Source organism: Haliotis rubra, unplaced genomic scaffold, assembly GCF_003918875.1.
Source record: "Haliotis rubra isolate DU_JTF1 unplaced genomic scaffold, ASM391887v1 Scf128, whole genome shotgun sequence".
Taxonomy (NCBI): domain Eukaryota; kingdom Metazoa; phylum Mollusca; class Gastropoda; order Lepetellida; family Haliotidae; genus Haliotis; species Haliotis rubra.
Genome location: NW_025765203.1, coordinates 1,259,432 through 1,279,792, shown reverse-complemented (window position 1 = coordinate 1,279,792; position 20,361 = coordinate 1,259,432). Strand labels below are relative to the sequence as shown.

The 20,361-nt window shown below is 42.8% G+C and overlaps 1 protein-coding gene across 1 annotated transcript in view; it reads right to left on the bottom strand.

The window, feature by feature from the left end:
- Window positions 1-3,568: 3,568 nt before the first annotated feature.
- Window positions 3,569-20,361, bottom strand: part of LOC124266806 (zinc finger CCCH domain-containing protein 13-like) — a 39,189-nt gene continuing 22,396 nt past the window's right edge. Inside the window, 15 exon segments of the mRNA XM_046701611.1 lie at window positions 3,569-3,740; window positions 3,979-4,166; window positions 5,269-5,505; window positions 6,710-6,885; window positions 7,566-7,687; window positions 8,910-9,001; window positions 9,893-9,976; window positions 11,412-11,568; window positions 11,991-12,270; window positions 12,938-14,351; window positions 14,816-14,866; window positions 15,760-15,840; window positions 16,580-17,232; window positions 17,902-18,051; window positions 18,141-18,539. Of these exon segments, the coding sequence (XP_046557567.1) occupies window positions 3,588-3,740; window positions 3,979-4,166; window positions 5,269-5,505; window positions 6,710-6,885; window positions 7,566-7,687; window positions 8,910-9,001; window positions 9,893-9,976; window positions 11,412-11,568; window positions 11,991-12,270; window positions 12,938-14,351; window positions 14,816-14,866; window positions 15,760-15,840; window positions 16,580-17,232; window positions 17,902-18,051; window positions 18,141-18,539 (4,237 nt within the window). The 3' untranslated portion in view covers window positions 3,569-3,587.

Here is a 20,361-nt window from a genome sequence, read left to right as displayed (position 1 = left end):
GAGTGGCGTCCTGGCGGTGAAGTAGATAGACCAGGTCTATCTGGTGAACAAATCCGAATAATAATAGGAGCCTGGTCCAAACGACTCGGTGAAAGCCGTGTCTGTGCTGAGGAGACATGACTGAAGGATCCAACAGAGTTCAGGGAAGTACACAGATGATCTGGAAAAGGGCTTTCCGTTGAATACCGCTTGGAAAAAAGCGTATTGTCGAAGTTGGTTCATCACATGCCGTTTCAGTGAAGTCTTCCATTTCGCGAACGTTGATTCGACGAAGTTCGATTTGGTGAAGTCTCATTCGACAAAGTTCAATTAGGTGAAGTCTGTTTAGAAGACGATCGATCTGGAGAATGCAGAAGCGTAGACTGGCCTTTCGATGAAAACCGGTTCAGTTAAAGCTGTTTCGTAGAGAGACGGTCTAATTCTGGGGAAGGTGGACAGTTCGCCGAAAGTCGAGGTGGAGGGGAGCGGACAGGCGAAGCGTGATCCGGCAAACTGTGATTCGATCTGGCAGGCTTCAGTGAAGATTGAGGTAGCTGGACGCAAGACACACTTCTTTTCGCCGAATAGGAAGGAGACGGCGAAATAACCACTGACAGGCGTTGAGGCGAGGTAGACTGGTTCCTCTCACTACTGGATGAACGACGAGAGCGAGAACGGTTTCTGCGCAGTTAGGCGAAGAGATCAGCTGATTCTTGTCCGAAACAGATAAGCAAGGTTGTCGAGATAACTGGTCCGGTGAACGCGAGACAGAGAGCGTAGTTTGAAGGTCCCGCTGTGTAGAGGTCTCCTGAGGGGTGGTGGCAGTCTCAACAACCACTACCCGGGACATGGTCAAAGACAAAGGACTCGGGCTAGAATGTTGAGAGCCCAACAAATGCCGAATGTCATCCGATAAGTAAGAATTTGCCGACGCTCTCATGAAATCGTCTTCATTTGAGTGAGGGGACTGTGACCGCCGAGCAGACAAAGTAGGACGCTTAAACTTTCCTTACTTGGAGGGACTGGGTCCGTCAAGTGAAGTGGCATAACAAGCCCTGTCAGCAACATGATGAGTGCAAGCCCGAGTGAAGTCACCAAGTAAGAACCTTGCATTTATCGCAACGAGAGACCCATTAACACTGTCCCATACAGTCAATACAATATCCATGTGGATCACTTGCGGAGAACACTTAATTACACCGGGAGCATTTTTTCCTCTTCTTTGGCTGGTCAACTTTCCCCATGTTGTAGACTAAGTTGAAAACGTTGAGCAAAGCAAAATACGTCCACACTCGTGTACGACAAGAAAGAGAATGATGAGAGATAGTCACGTGGGCAGCTAGTGGTGCATGCCCCATGCTTTGCATGAGAGCTAGGAAGCTGTCTTATAATGAGGGTAGCATGGAGTGCTTGGGTGGATGGACAAGAAAGGCCTAGGGAAAAAAAGTTTACATCGTTCCACTCAGTGTTGAATCAAGAGAGAGAAGTGCATACCGTGAGATAGGATAAGTGTAAAAATTACAGTCACAGGAAATCAGTTTCATGTCAGAAGGAAATGGTCTGTGGCACTCATACTGTCAAACACTTACACACACTGGATTTATGGAGCCAGGACCAATCATTTGTTACCTGAACAGGTAGCTTGAATATTTAATCAATAATGCAAGTGTGCAAGATTCTGTGTGCAAAATATGCTTCATGGCAGAAAGTGCATGTAAAATGTTCAAATCATCATCATGATCAGAGCAAGGTCAGAACTAAGGAATACAAACACTCATGAAAATTTTTCACGTTTTACTAAAATGATACCATGAATATGTTTCCAGTCAGACATTCACCACAAATGGTTGATATACACAATCACCTGACACACAGCGTGAGCCATGGAACTCACAAATACTGCAAAAATACTAACAAGCTTTTACAGATCACATCAGTCGGAGCTTTCAGGAAATGTGATGGTTTCAGAAAACAACCAATTTATACATGCCATGAATACAGTACTAGATGGTGTGAAAACCATGAATGTCCCTCTCGCACTGATGATATGTTACAATGATGCTGGACCAGAGATCTCACATTAACTATGTACAGTACTTCTGTATTAACTTACAAACATGAATAAATTCATCGATGAAAGCCAGCCATCTTAACACAAACACACATATAAAATGAAGCTTTCATCTCCAGTAATGGCTGTTTGATACTCTTGCTTAAAACTCAATAATGGAAAATATTTTTACACACATTCAACCACTGCTGAAATTGATCAGTGAAATTGACATAAATGCACCAAACACTGCTAACATTGTTAACACATATGCAAAATTGTCTTGTGTTACATGTTCAGTCCCAGTCAGAGAGGGTCTTGTTGGATCATACGATATATAATTGAAACATTGGACACAACAATACACTCTTGACAGAAATATCCACCCTAGCAATGGGCCATCAACAGATATACATTACTTCTGCAACACAAAGGAATATAACTCCACAATGGATGATAAACTAAAAAAACCTATTTGACTGCATGATTGGTCAGAACTGAAATACAGCTGAAAAAACGGTGGATCAGCAACTGAAATATAGCTGACACAACGATGGATCAGCAACTGAAATATAGCTGACACAACGATGGATCAGCAACTGAAATATAGCTGACACAACGATGGATCAGCAACTGGAATAAAGCTGACACAACGATGGATCAGCAACTGAAATATAGCTGATACAACGATGGATTAGCAACTGAAATATAGCTGACAGAACGATGCATCAGCAACTGAAATATAGCTGATACAACGATGGATCAGCAACTGAAATATAACTGAAATATAGCTGACAGCAAGCGATGGATCAGCAACTGAAATATAGCTGACACAGCGATGCAACTGAAATATCAGCAACTGAAATATAGCTGACACAACGATGCATCAGCAACTGAAATATAGCTGACACAACGATGGATCAGCAACTGAAATATAGCTGACACAACTGACATGGATCAACTGAAATATAGCTGACACAGCTGATGGATCAGCAACTGAAATATAGCTGACACAACAGCTGACACAAGGGTGGATCAGCAACTGAAATATAGCTGACACAACAATGGTTCATCAACTGAAATATAGCTGACACAATGATCGATCAGCAACAGAAATATAGCTGACACAACAATGGTCCATCAACAGAAATATATGGATGATGGATCAGCAACAAAAGAACACAGTGGACACAACAATGGATCAGCAACTATTTTACAGCTGACCTGATGGTTAAGCAACTAAAATATCTTACATCAGTGGACCAGCAACGGAAATATCTGACCCCAAATACATCAGCACCTCAAACCATGGATGACCCTTAATACAATGTACAACATGTCAAACATGATCATCCTTGATGACTGAACACAGATGATATCTTGGCTGTGTTGAACATGATGCTGTCTGGGTCTCTTCCTCAACTCTGTTGAACATGATACCTGTTAGGGCATCTCGCTAAGCATCTATGTTGAACACGATATCTGTTTCATTCTCTTCCTCATGTATGTTAACATGACACCTGTTTCACTCTCTTCCTCTGGGTATCCCCCTCTGCATCTATGTTGAACATGACACCTCTGTTTTGATCTCTGCCTCAGGCTCCTTCTTGTCTGGGGTGATGTCTCTGCCCTGGCGGAACAGCTGGATGCTCAGCTTGGACAGATCAGTGTCCATCACGTGGCTGGGGTACACTGGGCTCTGGTCAAACACCTGCTTCAACAAAACAATACGAACAGATGATGTGAAGGTCATGAAAACATTTCAGTCAAAGGTGCCCAAAATGTTTTTTCTACAATGTTCAGTTCTTAAAAAGTTAGCTTCAGTGTTCACTGATAAACATTCCATGACAGACCAAGACACATTGTGTTTAGAGAGTACCTACATTACAACTGTGTCATTATCATCAGAGTCCATGTTAAAAGTAGCAAGAGACTGCTGTACTCCCCACCTTATCAACTTTACAAAGTCTCCTCCGGATCTCCAGATCTTTGCGTGCACACAGTGCTCTGCGATGGGGGCCGATGTTCTTCAGAAGACTGGCTCGCTCCCGAAGTTTCCGCAGAGCGGCACAGTGGAAGGCTGCTACTGAGTCATGCAGAACAAACTTCTGGGATGTTTTCTCCTTGATATTATCGGCTGCAATATCATGTTTTCTGTATTACATAAACTGACATAATATAGGTTGGGAAAGGAGAGAGTGAGTTTGGTTTTATGCCTCTTTTAGCAATATTCCAGCAATATCATGGTGGGGGACACCAGAAATTGGCTTCACATATTGTACCCATGTGGGGAATCGAACCCGGGTCTCCGGCGTGACGAGTGAATGCTATAACCACTAGGCTACCCCACCGCCCTGGTTGGAAAAGGAAGGGTCATATATCTGCTTGTTGGTTTAACGGCGCCCTCAGCAATATTCCAGCTATATGATAGCAGCCTGTAAATAATCAAGTCTGGACCAGACAATCCAGTGATTGATATTATGAGCAATGGTCATTGCCATGACGATGTGCAGTCAACCAAGTCACTAAGCCTGACCAACCAACCCCTGATAATACCACTAGCACAAAGTTGCTGTACTGTTGAAGGACCTATACTTGGAACCCCAATTGGATGTTGTTAAATGAATGTATTGTAGCACAGATTTTACAATCAGTGTCAGTGCACTGTAGACGCAAATGTATATAGCAAAGTATAAAGTGGCAACCAATACCAAGTTGTAATTGTAAATATGTCATAACTCAATAATTACAAGGGACTAGAATTAAAAACTAAGACTAAAATTGTTTTTGGATAAAAGTACAAATGATGATGTTATCTTCAGGAAAAAACTTAAATATTGCAGTGTTGGAATTGACCAAACACCACATTCAGTCAGTCAGATTTTGAACATTAATGGTGAAGAAATAGACACAGATTCTCAGTAAGTCATTAAAAGGGAGATCCTGAAAATACAGGGTCACAATAATGATGGCCAGGGGAGAACTGGGAGAACTATGAGGGAGATCTTGGGTGTACTGGCATGACTATCAGAGCAACTCTGGGAACACTGTAAGGGATATCTTGGGATGACCATCAGAGTGACGCTGGGAACACTGTAAGGGATATCTTGGGATGACCATCAGAGTGAGTCTGGAATCACTGTAAGGGATATCTTGGGATGACCATCAGAGTGACTCTGGGAGAAGTGGGATCATTTTGAGGTGACCAAGGGGCTGGAACCATGTCCAACCAATATTACCTCCATCATTTTCCGTCTTCTCGGTCTCATCCAGCTGTTTCTGACACACAGTCTTGATCTTCTCAAATAGTTCGTCTCGGGAGTCTCCTGTAAGCGTGACCAAGGGCTGGAACCGTGAGACCCCTATCTGGCTGAATATACTGGCAGGGCTGAACCGCTTGAGGGCAGAACCTTTGGGTTTGGGCTTGGCTTCTTCCTTGAGGCTAGACCAGTCGATGTCCAGGATATTTACTATACCTGCAACAGTACACAACTGTCATTGCTAGGAAGGAGGGAGTGGATGAACTGTCGCATGGGCCACAGTTAGTGTTGGGAATTGGTTAAAATCTCACAATTTGTATGATTGGTTCATTACAACCGATCAATCATCGAAAAATATTGGTTAGCGTGATTTATCAAATTCTCCTGGTTATATTTGTTAATGCACAAAAATATATAGAAAAAACATGTACTTCTTTCGTTGTTTTTGGCAAACTGCACAAAATGCATTTACAAATTTCACATCTTTAATGGAGGACTAGTATGTTAGGAATATAAATTTCCTAGAATCTTAAGATAATTTCAATCATGACAAGGAACAAGCTTGTAGTGATTATGAAATGCAGCAGACAAAACCTTGTGCACATGTTGTTAATGCAAACAAGTGTGCCAAAATTGTTTGTGTTCGATTATGAGAAAACATGATCGATTGCTTGGTCGTTTAGTCATTGCAACCAATCTTCGATTATTTCAATTAATCGGACCACCACTAGCCACAGTCCACTGTATTACAGCGTGATCATCCTTAATTATCCCGTAAATCATAGCTTCCATATAATACACACTGTGGGGCTATACACCACCTTAGCTTCCTGTAACGGATTTGCTTGGCACAATGCTAAAAATAGCCATCCAATAAAATTACTCTTCTGAGCTAGACAAATTTTGTGCAAAAGCTGGAGACAGGTAAGATGAATAGAGAATACTACACAAGGTCTCATTACATACGAATTATACGAAACTCGTGACCTTCCTGTGGTATCTGACCGAGCGAAAGCATGAAACCCAGTCATATCAAGTGTGCACATTATGATCTCTTTGTGTCAGGCCTGTATAAAGTCCCAGTGTCACAACGGTAAAACCACCCCAGTGAAACCATAACAGTTAACTTTCACTGTACATTAATGTTGTTTGTGATTCATTTACGTCCGTATACTTAACCTGACAAAACACATAGCAGTTTCCTTCTGGACTTCTTTACACCAGAACCCAACCCTTCCTCTGGACCTGGCCCCCCCACCCCACCCCCCCATCCCCAAGTTACAACAAGAGTTATCTGTCCCTGACCCTTTCACTGCCTCCTTATCACACACTTTGACAAGCATGTACTTGTGACTCGGATTCTTTAAACCTTTTTTTGTGAAAATCCTACTAAGGAGAAGAAGTCTGACAGATAACCTACTTGGTTGTGTTTCACCATCATCTTCCATGAAGCCATCTTCATCTGAAGAGATCTGCTCGTACTCTGGCAGGGCCTCCATGTCCTCATCGAACTGTCCATCTTTGTCCTGCCCGACACACTGCCCACTGTCCTCTCCCTCGCAGGCCACCATCATGCTGCTAGACTCCCCATGTACTCTACAGGGAATACATTTGGTATCAATATAATTGTAACTCATGACAATACATTGGTTCCCAAAGCTTGGAGATGCATATCATTGCAGTAATATCTCTTTAGATGAGTGAGTGAGTTTAGTTTTACGCTGCTTTTAGCAATATTCCCGCTATATCACGGCCGGGGACACCAGAAATGGGCTTCACACATTGTAATCATGTGGTGAATCAAACCGGGTCTTTGGCATGACAAGCGAATGCTTTAACCACAAGGCTACCCCACCACCCCTTATCTCTTAGGAGCGATGTCTTATGTCAATTTTGAATGATGAAGTACAGTTTAAATTACACAGGGTTGCTTAGTGAAAAGGACAGATACTTCTAACTTTCTACACAGGGACAGTTACTTTAACAACAAAGCATTTAGAAAAACCTATCTTGTATATCTATAAGCCGAGAGCCTTACCAGACTGGGGGCGGAGGGTTAGTCTCGTGATAAAAGCATCTGCTTGTCACGCCGAAGACCTGGGTTCTATTCACCACATGGGTACAATGTGTGAAACCCATTTCTGGTGAAGCCCATCTGGGTGTCCCCCACAGTGATATTGCTGATTTTTGCTGACTGCTGCGTAAAACCATACTCACTCACTCAATCTCACCCACTAACCACACTGAAAAAAAGCCCATTCAAACTCAATTCATACCTTTCTTTAATGGCTTCCAGCATGTGATCATGGCTGGCATGTGACTTCCTGTCATGGGCACTTCCTCGACTACCAAGACTGCTCCGACTCGGACTTCTCTGGCGCCGCTCCTCTCTCTCAATCTGGAGACAAGATGTGAGCATTCATCAACTTTAACCACAGAGAACTTTATGATATTTGAAACTTAATTGATTCCAATTTTTCAATCAGGTTTCAAACAGCGCTGTCATCTGATAAAAACAGCTGATTTGAAAATAGCATCACTGCCTAAGTCAATACTAGCTATATTATAACTGACCCTTTCCTTGTGAAGTACATTGTCAGTCTTTCTTTTTGGTGGAGTTATATCTGGCATTCAAATCCACACTTTCAGTGAAGGCAACTAGCTGTCAGCACCCTAAGTCAGCGAACTAACCCACTTAGTCGCTATGGGCAATACCCTAAGAGTCCCCAGAAACACTAAACTCTGTACATTACTAGGAATGCATAATCCCAAATTTCACTTATATTACAAAAATGACACTAATATGAAATTGAAAACAACATAAATCGTTTACACTACACAGAAAACATTTGCAGGATTGGTCTTCCCACATCCTACTAACACACTGGAAGTAGGAAGTAAAATAGGTCAAGGTCAAGGTCATGGTCGTAGATGAAGGATAAAAGAGGCTGATTCGCCTAATCAATAACCTCACAAGGGGCAGCTCAATAACTTTTACAAAGCTCAGCTCATCAATGATTTGATATGAGGCAGCTCATCAAAGACTTTACAAGTGACTTTAATTTCAACTGAAGCACACATAATGGAACAAGTTGCTCCTCAATAACCTCACAAGGGGCAGCTCAATTGCAATATTTTTTACAAAGCTCAGCTCATCAATGAATTGATATGGGGCAGCTCATCAAAGACTTTACAAGTGACTTTAATTTCAACTGAAGCACACATAATGGAACAAGTTGCTCCTCAATAACCTCACAAGAGGCAGCTCAATTGCAATATTTTTTTACAAAGCTCAGCTCATCAATGAATTGATATGGGGCAGCTCATAAAAGATTTTACAAGTGACATCTATTACAAAAAGTACTGACAGCAGTTAGTTGGAAAGTCAATTGTCCAAAGCCTGAGGAAAACATATCACAGGTTAGGAAATGTGTATTCTGACTAAAATCTGGAAATCTTCCATGTTCTGTCTTGTCAACCCAAAACATACCCAACATCTACATCATGCCACTGTACATTCCAACACATTAAACACTGGCTAAAGTGTCACATACTGAAAAAACTCATGCAGCCCAAAGTGATCGGCCAGTAGCCACCGGCCATGTCTACATGAGCCATACCTCTACCTCGGCTTGGTTCAGGATGTTGTCAGCCATGTCGTCCTCTGACCAGTCGCTGAACTGCACTGACCGGATACTGGCGTGGTCTGACGCTGTGGGAGGAGGAGGCAGATTGTACACCATAGAGATTTGGATTGCAAATATTTACGTCTTAATTTCTGGAAGCATTTTACAGTGGATGGTCATTTTGTAATCTTTGGTTTTAAAAAGTGGATCAGGATATGATACTATATGTTTTCAAATTTCAACTGGAACGGAATTCAATGACATTGTTAAATACTGAAGTTATCAGAAATGTATTGAAACACTTTCTCTTCACATAACTTTCTCAGTGGTATGACCTCCTTATTTATTATCGAATATTATGATGTCATGATTCAATGAGGGTTAATTTTTTCCTTTCTACACACAGATAGCCTAATTCTTTCTTGTGAGCATCTGTTGTCCATCTTCACCATAGGACAGGCCTTGAATTATGTACTACACTTTGTTATACAAATACTGGTTTTACATTTTCTCACCTGGAAAACTGATCACACTGGTTATTGGAGTGAGTGAGTGAGTGAGTGAGTGAGTTTAGTTTTATGCCACTCTCAGCAATATTACAGCTATACAGCTAAATAATTGAGTCTGGACCAGACAACCCAGTGATCAACAGCATGAGCATCGATCTTCGCAATTGGGAACCGATGCCATGTGTCAACCAAGTCAACCACCCGATCCCGTCGCCTCTTACACCCGGACCTTCACGGGTCTGGTTATTGGAGTAACCTGACCAAGTCAACAAACAATTAGCAAGGGTATAGTCAAGGGCAGTAACCCAAGCTCGGGCATAACTTCCTGAATAGAAAATAACTACACATTCTATTGTTACTTCATTTTCCTTGATGCAGAGAATGGATATAGCACTGCAAGACTGATAAAATAACTGTATCAACTTGTTATCATTTTGTATCGCCCAGTGCATAATGGCAATATCTAACCTCTGTCATCATCTGCTAGTGAAGACTTCCCTCCAAGGGAGACAATTGCTGAAATGTTGTCTTCATCATACAGGTTGTCATCAGCTGTTGAACACAAGACACATTGATGTTATATATAGCTCTGGAATGTTGAACACACGACACATTGATGTTATATACAACACTGGAATGTTGAACACAAGACACATTGATGTTATAAAGAGCACTGGAATGTTGAACACAAGACACATTGATGTTATAAAGAGCACTGGAATGTTGAACACAAGACACACTGATGTTATATACAGCACTGGAATGATGAACACAAGACACATTGATGTTATATACAGCACTGGAATGTTGAACACAAGACACATTGATGCTATATACAACACTGGAATGTTGAACACAAGACACATTGATGTTATATATAGCACTGGAATGATGAACACACGACACATTGATGTTATATACAGCACTGGAATGTTGAACACAAGACACATTGATGCTATATACAACACTGGAATGTTGAACACAAGACACATTGATGTTATATACAGCACTGGAATGATGAACACAAGACACATTGATGTTATATACAGCACTGGAATGTTGAACACACGACACATTGATGTTATATACAACACTGGAATGTTGAACACAAGACACATTGATGTTATATATAGCACTGGAATGATGAACACAAGACACATTGATGCTATATACAACACTGGAATGATGAACACAAGACACATTGATGTTATATACAGCACTGGAATGTTGAACACAAGACACATTGATGTTATATACAGCACTGGAATGTTGAACACAAGACATATTGATGTTATATACAGCAATGGAATGTTGAACACAAGACACATTGATGTTATATACATCACTGGAATGTTGAACACAAGACACATTGATGTTATATACAACACTGGAATGTTGAACACAAGACACATTGATGTTATATACAACACTGGAATGTTGAACACAAGACACATTGATGTTATATACATCACTGGAATGTTGAACACAAGACACATTGATGTTATATACAGCACTGGAATGATGAACACAATATGACAGATGTTAAAAATAGCTATGGAATGTTGAACACAATATCACAGATGTTAAATAAAGCTCTGGAATGATGAACACAATATCACAATGGGCACATTGTTACAGACAATAGTTGACAAAAATGGATCTTGACTGCCCTGGCAGCATGAGGTTAGTCAAGTTTGGCAAGGCCATTATTCATAAAACAGTTTGGTCCTTGCTGATAATAGAGTATGTGTTACAATGGACCTATTCTTTGCATACATTGGCGAGTGAGAGTGATAATTAACTTGGATATCCTCTGGATATTCAAGTTTGACATGGTAACTTATTGAAACTCAGTTGTCATCTCTTACAACAAGCATGTGTTACAATAGACCTATTCAGTACTGTTGTACAAATTGATAAGGCTTTGAAACTGCATGTTCAAATCCAAAGCCTGAAAGGGAAAAGAAGGGTCCAAGTTAGCACTTACCTTTCCGAGGTGCCGCTGGAGGCAGTTCTGGCTTCTTCTCCTGGGAATCTGGAGGCGCTGCTCCTTCCTTAGATCTTGAACTGGACCCCGACAATGACCTCCTTCTTGCCTTGCCCTTCTCTGCTTTGTCTTCATTCTTCTCCTTGCTTGGTTTGGGCTGGAACAGAACAACGTTATGAGCAGTGAGTCTGATGTAATGCTTCTTCAACAGTATTTTAGTCATTACCACAACATGGTAGCTTGATGTTGATGCAATTTGATTAGCTTAGGTAAGGTGCCGACAAGGATCAAATCTGGCTAATCAGAGGATCCTGTCATGGGTAAGGGAGACAACTCTACATCTAAGTGGATCTTATGAAGTAATGTCTCTGTACTTGTACAGTGTCAATGGATTGACAAATAATATTTTGATCCTAAGCTAACTGTTTGTTACTGGCTGTGACTCTAAACAAGAATTTACTAAATTTTTTACTTTTATACTTTACTCTTTACAAGCATGTATGTAGAATTTCAAACAAAAAATAAACTTCAGAAATGAAATTCTGTAATTACATAATGCCAATAATGTTAACAACTCACACTGACACTACGACTTTTTTCGGACTTGCTTGCAGCATCAATGGACGGACCATCCTTTTTCCGTGACTTTTTATCCCTGTCTACACTTCCCTTCCTGCCGGACTTGTCTTCCCTGTCTGATCCACTGTCACCACGGCGACGGGAACGCTGTTGCTCTCGGTCTGGATGCCGTCTGCTGTTGTGACTGCCTCGGCTCCGAGATGAACTTGCTGGAGAGATGTCACGAAGACGCTTGGGGATTGGAGACAGTGGCTGTTCCTCCTTGTCATGGCCCCGTTTCCTTCAAGAACACCAGTTATGTATACAATCAAATCCAAACTGACGTAAAAGAGGATGTTTTAGGATGATGGGTGATAACTCACTCTATCTGGATCTTAAGGTAAATGTCTTCATGCTGCTCGTGTTTCAGTTACCTCATGTCAGTATAGCGACGGAGTGACTAGGATTCTCCAAAACATAATGGTTTACAGTATTACACATACACAGAGTGAGTGAGTGAGTGAGTGAGTGAGTGAGTGAGTGAGTGAGTGAGTGAGTGAGTGAGTGAGTGAGTGAGTGAGTGAGTGAGTGAATGAATGAGTATAGTTTTATGCCGCTTTTAGCAATATTCCAGCAATATCATGGTGGGGCACACCAGAAATGGGCTTCACACATTGTACCCATGTGGGGAATCAAAACTGGGTCTTCAGCACACCGCCCTGTACCCAAGAAGAAATAAATAAAGTGATAAATATATGTTATACATCACATGGTAAGCCTTAATCCAAAACACAGGTTTTGACTTTGGAATGGTAATGCATAACACATAATCAGGAGATTCTCTATGACTGATCTGTTTTCCATATTGAAAGAACTAATTCAACACAAATAATTTGAACTGAAGTCATCTCTTCACAACCCAAATCAGCATCTCCTATTTCTACATGTCTATTCCCAAGCTTGCCTACCTGGAATCTCTGCTGCGAGTCTCCTCCTGCTTCAAGTCTTCCCCGCTCTCTGCTTCACTGTCCTGTTCTTCCCCATCTCGTGGAGGCCACTTGCCTTTCTCCTCCTTCTTTCCATCTCTCTTGGGAGACCGATCTTCCTTGTCCCGTCTTGGGGACCGATCTTCCCTCCTCCTCCTTTCTCCCTTGTCCTTGGACCGATCTTCTTTCCAACGGTCATCTTTTGAACTCTTTTCATCTTTAGACATTCTAGAGTCTTTTGAACTTTTATCACTATTTCGATCGTCTTTGGACATTTTATCCTTTGTACGTTCTGATTTGGAGCTTGAGCTCCTCGGCCTCTCATCTTTGGGACTTCCATCTCGAGATACCTTGTCCTGATCTTCCTTTTCCTCTTTAATTCTTTGATCTGGTGTTCTATCATCCTCAGGACTTGGATCTCCACGAGATCCACGGAACTCTCTATCATCTCTATGTCTCTCATCTCTCCCTACTCTCTCCTCCCTAAAGTCTCTCTCAAATTTACCTCCTCTACTGTCCTCCCTGAATCCTCTCTCATCTCGGAATCTGTCCTCCTCATCCCTAAACCCTCTGTCATCTCTAGCTCCTCTCTCACCCTTTCTGTCCTCCCTGAATCCTCTTTCACGTCTCCGTTCATCCAGGAATCCACGGTCCTCACCTCTGTCTAAAGATCCACGGTCCTCTTTCATTCTATCTAGTGGACCTCGCTCCTCCCTCCCTCGGTCCAGCCCCATCCTGTCCTCCCGTCCCCTGTCATCACGCCCCCGGTTCCCCCTCCCTCTCTCATCCACAGACCCATCTCTCCCTCTGTCCATGGGGCCTCTGTCTCTCTCCATCATTCCCCTGTCATCTCTTCCTCTGTCCATCCCACCCCGCACATCTCTGTCTCTCTCACCAGCATCTCGCATCCTGTCATCCCGTCCTCTCTCCATGGGCATTCTCTCGTCTCTCATTCTGTCTTCGTCCTCACGGCCAAACAACCTCTCGTCATGGGGGAACCTATCGTCCCGGTAACGTTTATCATAGGGTGATGGACTATGTCTCTCACGACGCCTATCATCCATTCTGTTATCTCTCATTCGTTCATCTCTCATTCCAATCCTGTCCTCCCTCATATCAGGTCTGTCCCTCCAATTATCCCGCATGTTTCGATCAATTGATCGTCCCTCATTTCCACGACTCAATGGTCTTCCATCTCGACCAACTGGTCTGTCATCGTCTCTACGGAAACCTCTCTCATCAAATCTGTGGTCATCTCGCCTCATGTCAAACCTCTCATCATGTGGCATGTCATGTCTTTCCCCCCAGTCACGACCCTGCCCAAACACCTCTCCACGGCGTCGATCCTCCCACTCCGACCGACGACTCTGTCGATCAGCAAACTCTGGAGGGTAACCTGGTGGCAAAAGTAGAGTGAGTGAGTGAGGTTTTGTCACTTTTAGCAACCTTCCAGCAATGTCACGGCAGGGGACATCAGAGATGAGGGTCCGTCTTGTTGAAATGTGGACACAATAACCGCTAAGCTACCTCTGAAGGCAAAACGATGCTCATGCTGTTGATCACTGGATTGTCTGTACCAGACATGATCATATACAGAACGCTGCCATAAAACTATTGCTGAGTATATAAATATTGCTGAGTGCTAAACAACAAACACACCACACCTGAAGGTAAAACAAGATTATTTTGGAATGGAGACATCATCTTTAGAAAGTAAAACCTGCAATAAGAAATGGTCACCTTCTCGCCCACTTGAACTGTCTGATTGCGTGGAATTGCAAAAGGATGTTCAAAAGTCTTCAATCTAGTCAAACATGATTAATAGATAAGTATTGCAAGGAGCTGAAAAGACCAAATCACCTCGCATCTGTTCCTGTCTGTCCTGTGCATAGCCTCTCTCTCGCATTCCTGCTGAAATACAAGATGTCTGAATCTAGACTTTGACAGAGCACAAATGATGGGAAAATGTTGATCTTAATAATTTCCCTGGCTCTGCACAAAACCACAACTTATTATTAGTCAACAAATGAAAAGTCAACAAAATGTCATTGTATATAAAAATATCTGCTTGTTTTTCAAGAGATACTGTCCGTGAGCCAAATAAGTCTCTATACTGTACATCTTAATAAAATTCCATCAATAATGTGAGAATTTAGGGCAGCTTATTTTTAACACTTAAGTTACATCACAGCTCTTCAGCCTAATTCAAGACATAGATTCTTTCCATTCTCATGAAATCTAGGAACTTTAATGTGTTTTTAACAAAACACATGAAACTGTAATTTACCACTCTGCCAAGTAATGATTGTTTTCTAGATTTAAAGGTGAAACGGGGTTCAACACTATGTTCAAGATTGATGCACTTACACACTGTGTATGAGCATGCTTTCCAACTGAGACACCATGCCAGTGTTACCATGGATACAAGATGCTGACACAGTATATAAACATTGAGAGGACCAGTCTTGTTTTAGCAGCATACTGCTGAGTCATGCAAGGAAACAAGGAGTACCATCTTGTCCTTTGACACAGGGGGATCAAACCCTGGCCAAATGCTCTCCAAGCTGACAATCTAAAATTGCCTCTGTTTACCCAGCAAAAAATGGGTACCTGGTTGGATAAAGTCATGTGACTATAACCTTCTAGCGCCTAACAGATAGCTTGGGTTATCCGGGGAAGGCTTTGTAATGTGAAGTTGAAGAGCTTCGAGTTTGATACCAGGCGACAAAGAAATTCATTATTAATATTAATTTTTAAAGAATTTCAAGTGTGTGTGTGAGCTGATTGTCAGTCCATGATATTACCTTCATATGCACCACGCCCTCTGCCTGCACCGCGCCCCATGCCATGCATACCCTGGTGGCGATCACCAAAATATTCCCTTCCTGGAAATGATGGTAAAGACGGTGATGACCATAATAAAAGATGTTCAAGGTGAGTGAGGGTGTGTTACACAGGTGTAGCTAAATATTCCAGCAATTTTACACTACAGCACAGGCCACCAAACATGGGCTTCAAACATTGTATTGTACTGAACCTAGCATGACAAGCTCAAATGTTTTCACTATTGGGCTACTGCCTCTCAGTAAACATATGAAAACAAATGGCTGGAAATCTGTGACCTATGTCTTAGCATGACAAGCTCAAATGTTTTCACTATTGGGCTACTGCCTCTCAGTAAACATATGAAAACAAATGGCTGGAAATCTGTGACCTATGTCTTAGCATGACAAGCTCAAATGTTTTCACTATTGGGCTACTGCCTCTCAGTAAACATATGAAAACAAATGGCTGGAAATCTGTGACCTATGTCTTAGCATGACAAGCTCAAATGTTTTCACTATTGGGCTACTGCCTCTCAGTAAACATATGAAAACAAATGGCTGGAAATCTGTGACCTATGTCTTAGCATGACAAGCTCAAATGTTTTCACTATTGGGCTACTGCCTCTCAGTAAACATATGAAAACAAATGGCTGGAAATCTATGACCCAAATTTTTATGTTACATGCTGTAGTTGAAACATATGTCGATATCACTGCATATTACACAATATGAAAGAATATATCGAGTCTTGATATAATTGCTTTTCTTGTTTTTAATAAACAAACAGGAGCAAACCTACCTTGATGCATTCTGCCTTGATCTGCCGCCAGTCTGTCTCTTCCCTCATACCTCTCCCGCCGGTTATCTCTACCTCGCTCAAAACTTTGATCATGTCTGTGTCGTTCCCTTGGATCATATTGGTCTCTTTCATCCTGGAATCTAGATCGTTCCTGGTACCGATCCGGGAACTCCTGAAAGCCTTCATCAAACCTCTCTCTTGGATCTCGGCGATGTTCCTCCCCATGTTCGTATCTTTCCCGATAATTTTCTCTGGATTGACCTCTAGGGTCAAGGTCATCCCGTCTCTCACGTGATTCTTTACCCATTCTTCGCTCATCGGGCGTACGCCTGTCTCTGGATCGATTCACGTCAAAGTCATCATCCCTGCCTCTCCTTGACCTTGACCTTTGAGGTTCATCAGGCGAATGGTTTCTTCGACTGGGAGGAGTAGGTGTGGGTGATCTGTCTTCGGATCGGAATGAATCTGGTGATGCTCGCCTGCCACGGTCATCACTATGCTTTGGTCTGTCGGTATCAGCATTGTATTGCTCCTTGCGAGAAAACTTTCGCTCCTGGCTTTGACCTCCTTTACGTTTCTCCACATTGTCACTCCTACTTGGAGGCATACGTTCACGCTGCGGTGGAGTCTCGGACCTCTTTCTTTTGTTCTTTCTGAAATGACAGAACATCAGTAAAGGTCTGTCTTGACTTGTTGTCACATCACCAAAGGGCTGTAAACAGGAAGTGCCCTGATGCATACACATTGAAGGCATAGTGAAAGTATCCACTGAATGAAGCATCCCAAATAATACATAGATATGTAATTTTGTATGTCTTGACACCTGGCTGTACAGATGCTGTCTGTCAAGTGAGTGAGTGAGTGAGTGAGAGTGTGTGTGTGTTTACACTGCTTTTAGCAATATTCCAGCAATATCAGTATTATCACGATGGGAGACACCAGAAATGGCCTTCACATATTGTACTTATATACGGAATTGGATCTGGGTATTTGGTGAGAAGAGGAAACACTTGAACCACTAGGCTGCCCATGTCTGTCAAGGGACGACTGTGAGGTTCCATGTAACCTGGCTCATCATGAGTGAATATCCTCCCCACAGCTTGGGTAGTGTCTTAAGCTATCAACCACTGATCTACATGGCCAAGATTCAACTATTTTCTGACAGATATAACACAGTTGGGGCCAAATCAACATTCACTCAGTTATTTTCTAACAGTGTTATCCCAGTACAGGATTAACCAAAATGAAACCCTCTCAAGACTCAAGCACACAAGCCTATCAACTGGGTGTCAGACTTGGCGTTTGCGCGCCGCCCCCCTCACCTGTTCCCCGACTCCCTCTTCTCCTCCTCCCTGTCGTGCAACATCCCCTTGAAGAACTCCCGCTCCGGAGGCTCCTTCCGGCGAGGTGACCCCGGGGACATCGACCTTGGTGGCATGTTCTCCGACCCCGCGGAGAGTCTGAGTGGCGTGCTGGCAGGTCCTCCTCAATGTCCCTCTTTATTGGGAAAGGCAACTCTGCCTTTATTTTCTTTTTCTTAATCCTTACTGGTGAAATGTGCCTTTCTCTGGCTGCAGACCCATCACCGCCAAGTTTATTCTTTCCTTTCTTCTTCTTCTGTTTGACCTTTTCACCTTTAACCTTTTCTTTTACCACTTTGGGAGAAATGTTCTTCTGCTTTTTTGCTGGAATAGGAGTGATGGATCTAGATCTTGACCTTGACCTTGATGTTGGTGACCATGACCTATGTGACCTTTTGCCAGTTGGTGACCCTAAATCAGGGCTCAACAGTCTTTTATCAGCCTTTGATGGCTTCTCAGAATGAAATTTATCAATCCGCGGTGAGTGTTTTTTCTTTGATTTTGGCAGGTCTGGTTCTGGGGACCTCTCCAGTTTTTTATCCATCTTCTTCATCTTCTTGTGCTTGGTCTTGTGTGGTGAATCATCTTCAGTATCATACCTGTAACACATAACAGTCAGCATATCCGTAATGAAACACATGGTCCCAATAGTCCTGGTACAGTTTCAAGGCTGTCTTGTTGGACAGAAAACAGAATATAATTAAGAGCTACTTAGGTAGTCCACTTTTGAGGTCCCCAGGAGTGACCTGCACATAAGAAATATTACCCCACACAAAGCTAGGACATCTGCTTATAAAAAGTCAAATGAGTAATTTGGAAGTGTGTTGGTTTAATGCCTCCATAACAATATTCCATTCACCATGGAGTGTCAGCTTCATAATCGTGGAAAACCAGAAAGCCACAAGTGATAAATGTCTCAAACAATTACCACTTTGGTGAAACCCAAGTGTAAGTAAGGTACTGCCATATCTAGAAACACATTCGGGATTTGAATCCCTGATCACTGCTTTATATCATGCTTAGATGAGTTACCCCCCTGTATATCGTGTTACCACAGGAGCCCCCCCCAACACACACACATCTTGTTACCATGACAGCCCCCCACATCTGTACCATCGTGGTTATATCACAGTTACCACAGGAGCCCCCACACATCTTGTTACCATGACACCCCCTGTATATCATGTTACCACAGGAGCCCCCCACACATCTTGTTACCATATCTTGACCACAGCCCCCTGTATATCTTGTTACCACAGGAGCAGGAGCCCCCCTGTATATCTTGTTACCACATCTTGTTACCATGACACCCCCTGTATATCTTGTTACCATGAGCCAGTGACCCCTGTATATCTTGTTACCAAAGGAACCAGTGACCCCCTGTATGTCTTGTTACCACATGAGCCTGTGACCCTCCTGTATATCTTGTTACCACAGGAGCCAGTGACCCCCTGTATATCTTGTTACCACAGGAGCCAGTGACACTCCTGTATATATTGTTACCAAAGGAACCAGTGACCCCCCTGTATGTCTTGTTACCACAGGAGCCAGTGACCCCCTGTATATCTTGTTACCACAGGAACCAGTGACCCCCTGTATATCTTGTTACCACAGGAGCCAGTGACCCCTGTATATCTTGTTACCACAGGAGCCAGTGACCCCCTGTATATCTTGTTACCACAGGAGCCAGTGACCCCCCTGTATATATTGTTACCACAGGAACCAGTGACTCCCCTGTATATTTTGTTACCACAGGAGCCAGTGACACTCCTGTATATCTTGTTACCAAAGGAACCAGTGACCCCCCTGTATGTCTTGTTACTACAGGAGCCAGTGACACTCCTGTATATCTTGTTACCACAGGAACCAGTGACCGCCCCTGTATGTTTTGTTACCACAGGAGCCAGTGACCCCCTGTATATCTTGTTACCACAGGAGCCAGTGACCCCCCCTGTATGTCTTGTTACCACATGAGCCTGTGACCCTCCTGTATATCTTGTTATCATGACAGCCCCCTGTATATCTTGTTACCACAGGAGCCAGTGACCCCCTGTATATCTTGTTACCACAGGAACCAGTGACCCCCCCTGTATATCTTGTTACCACAGGAGCCAGTGACCCACCCACCCTTGCATATCTTGCTATGACACCCCTGTATATCTTGTTACCACAGGAGCAGCCCCTGTATACATGGTATATCTTGTTACCACAGGAGCCAGTGACCCACCCATCCCTGCATATCTTGCTACCATGACACCCCCCTGTATATCTTGTTACCACAGGAGCTTGTGACCCCCTGTATACATGGTATATCTTGTTACCACAGGAACCTGTGACCCACCCATCCCTGCATATCTTGCTACCATGACACCCCCCTGTATATCTTGTTACCACAGGAACTTACTCTAAATATCACAACAA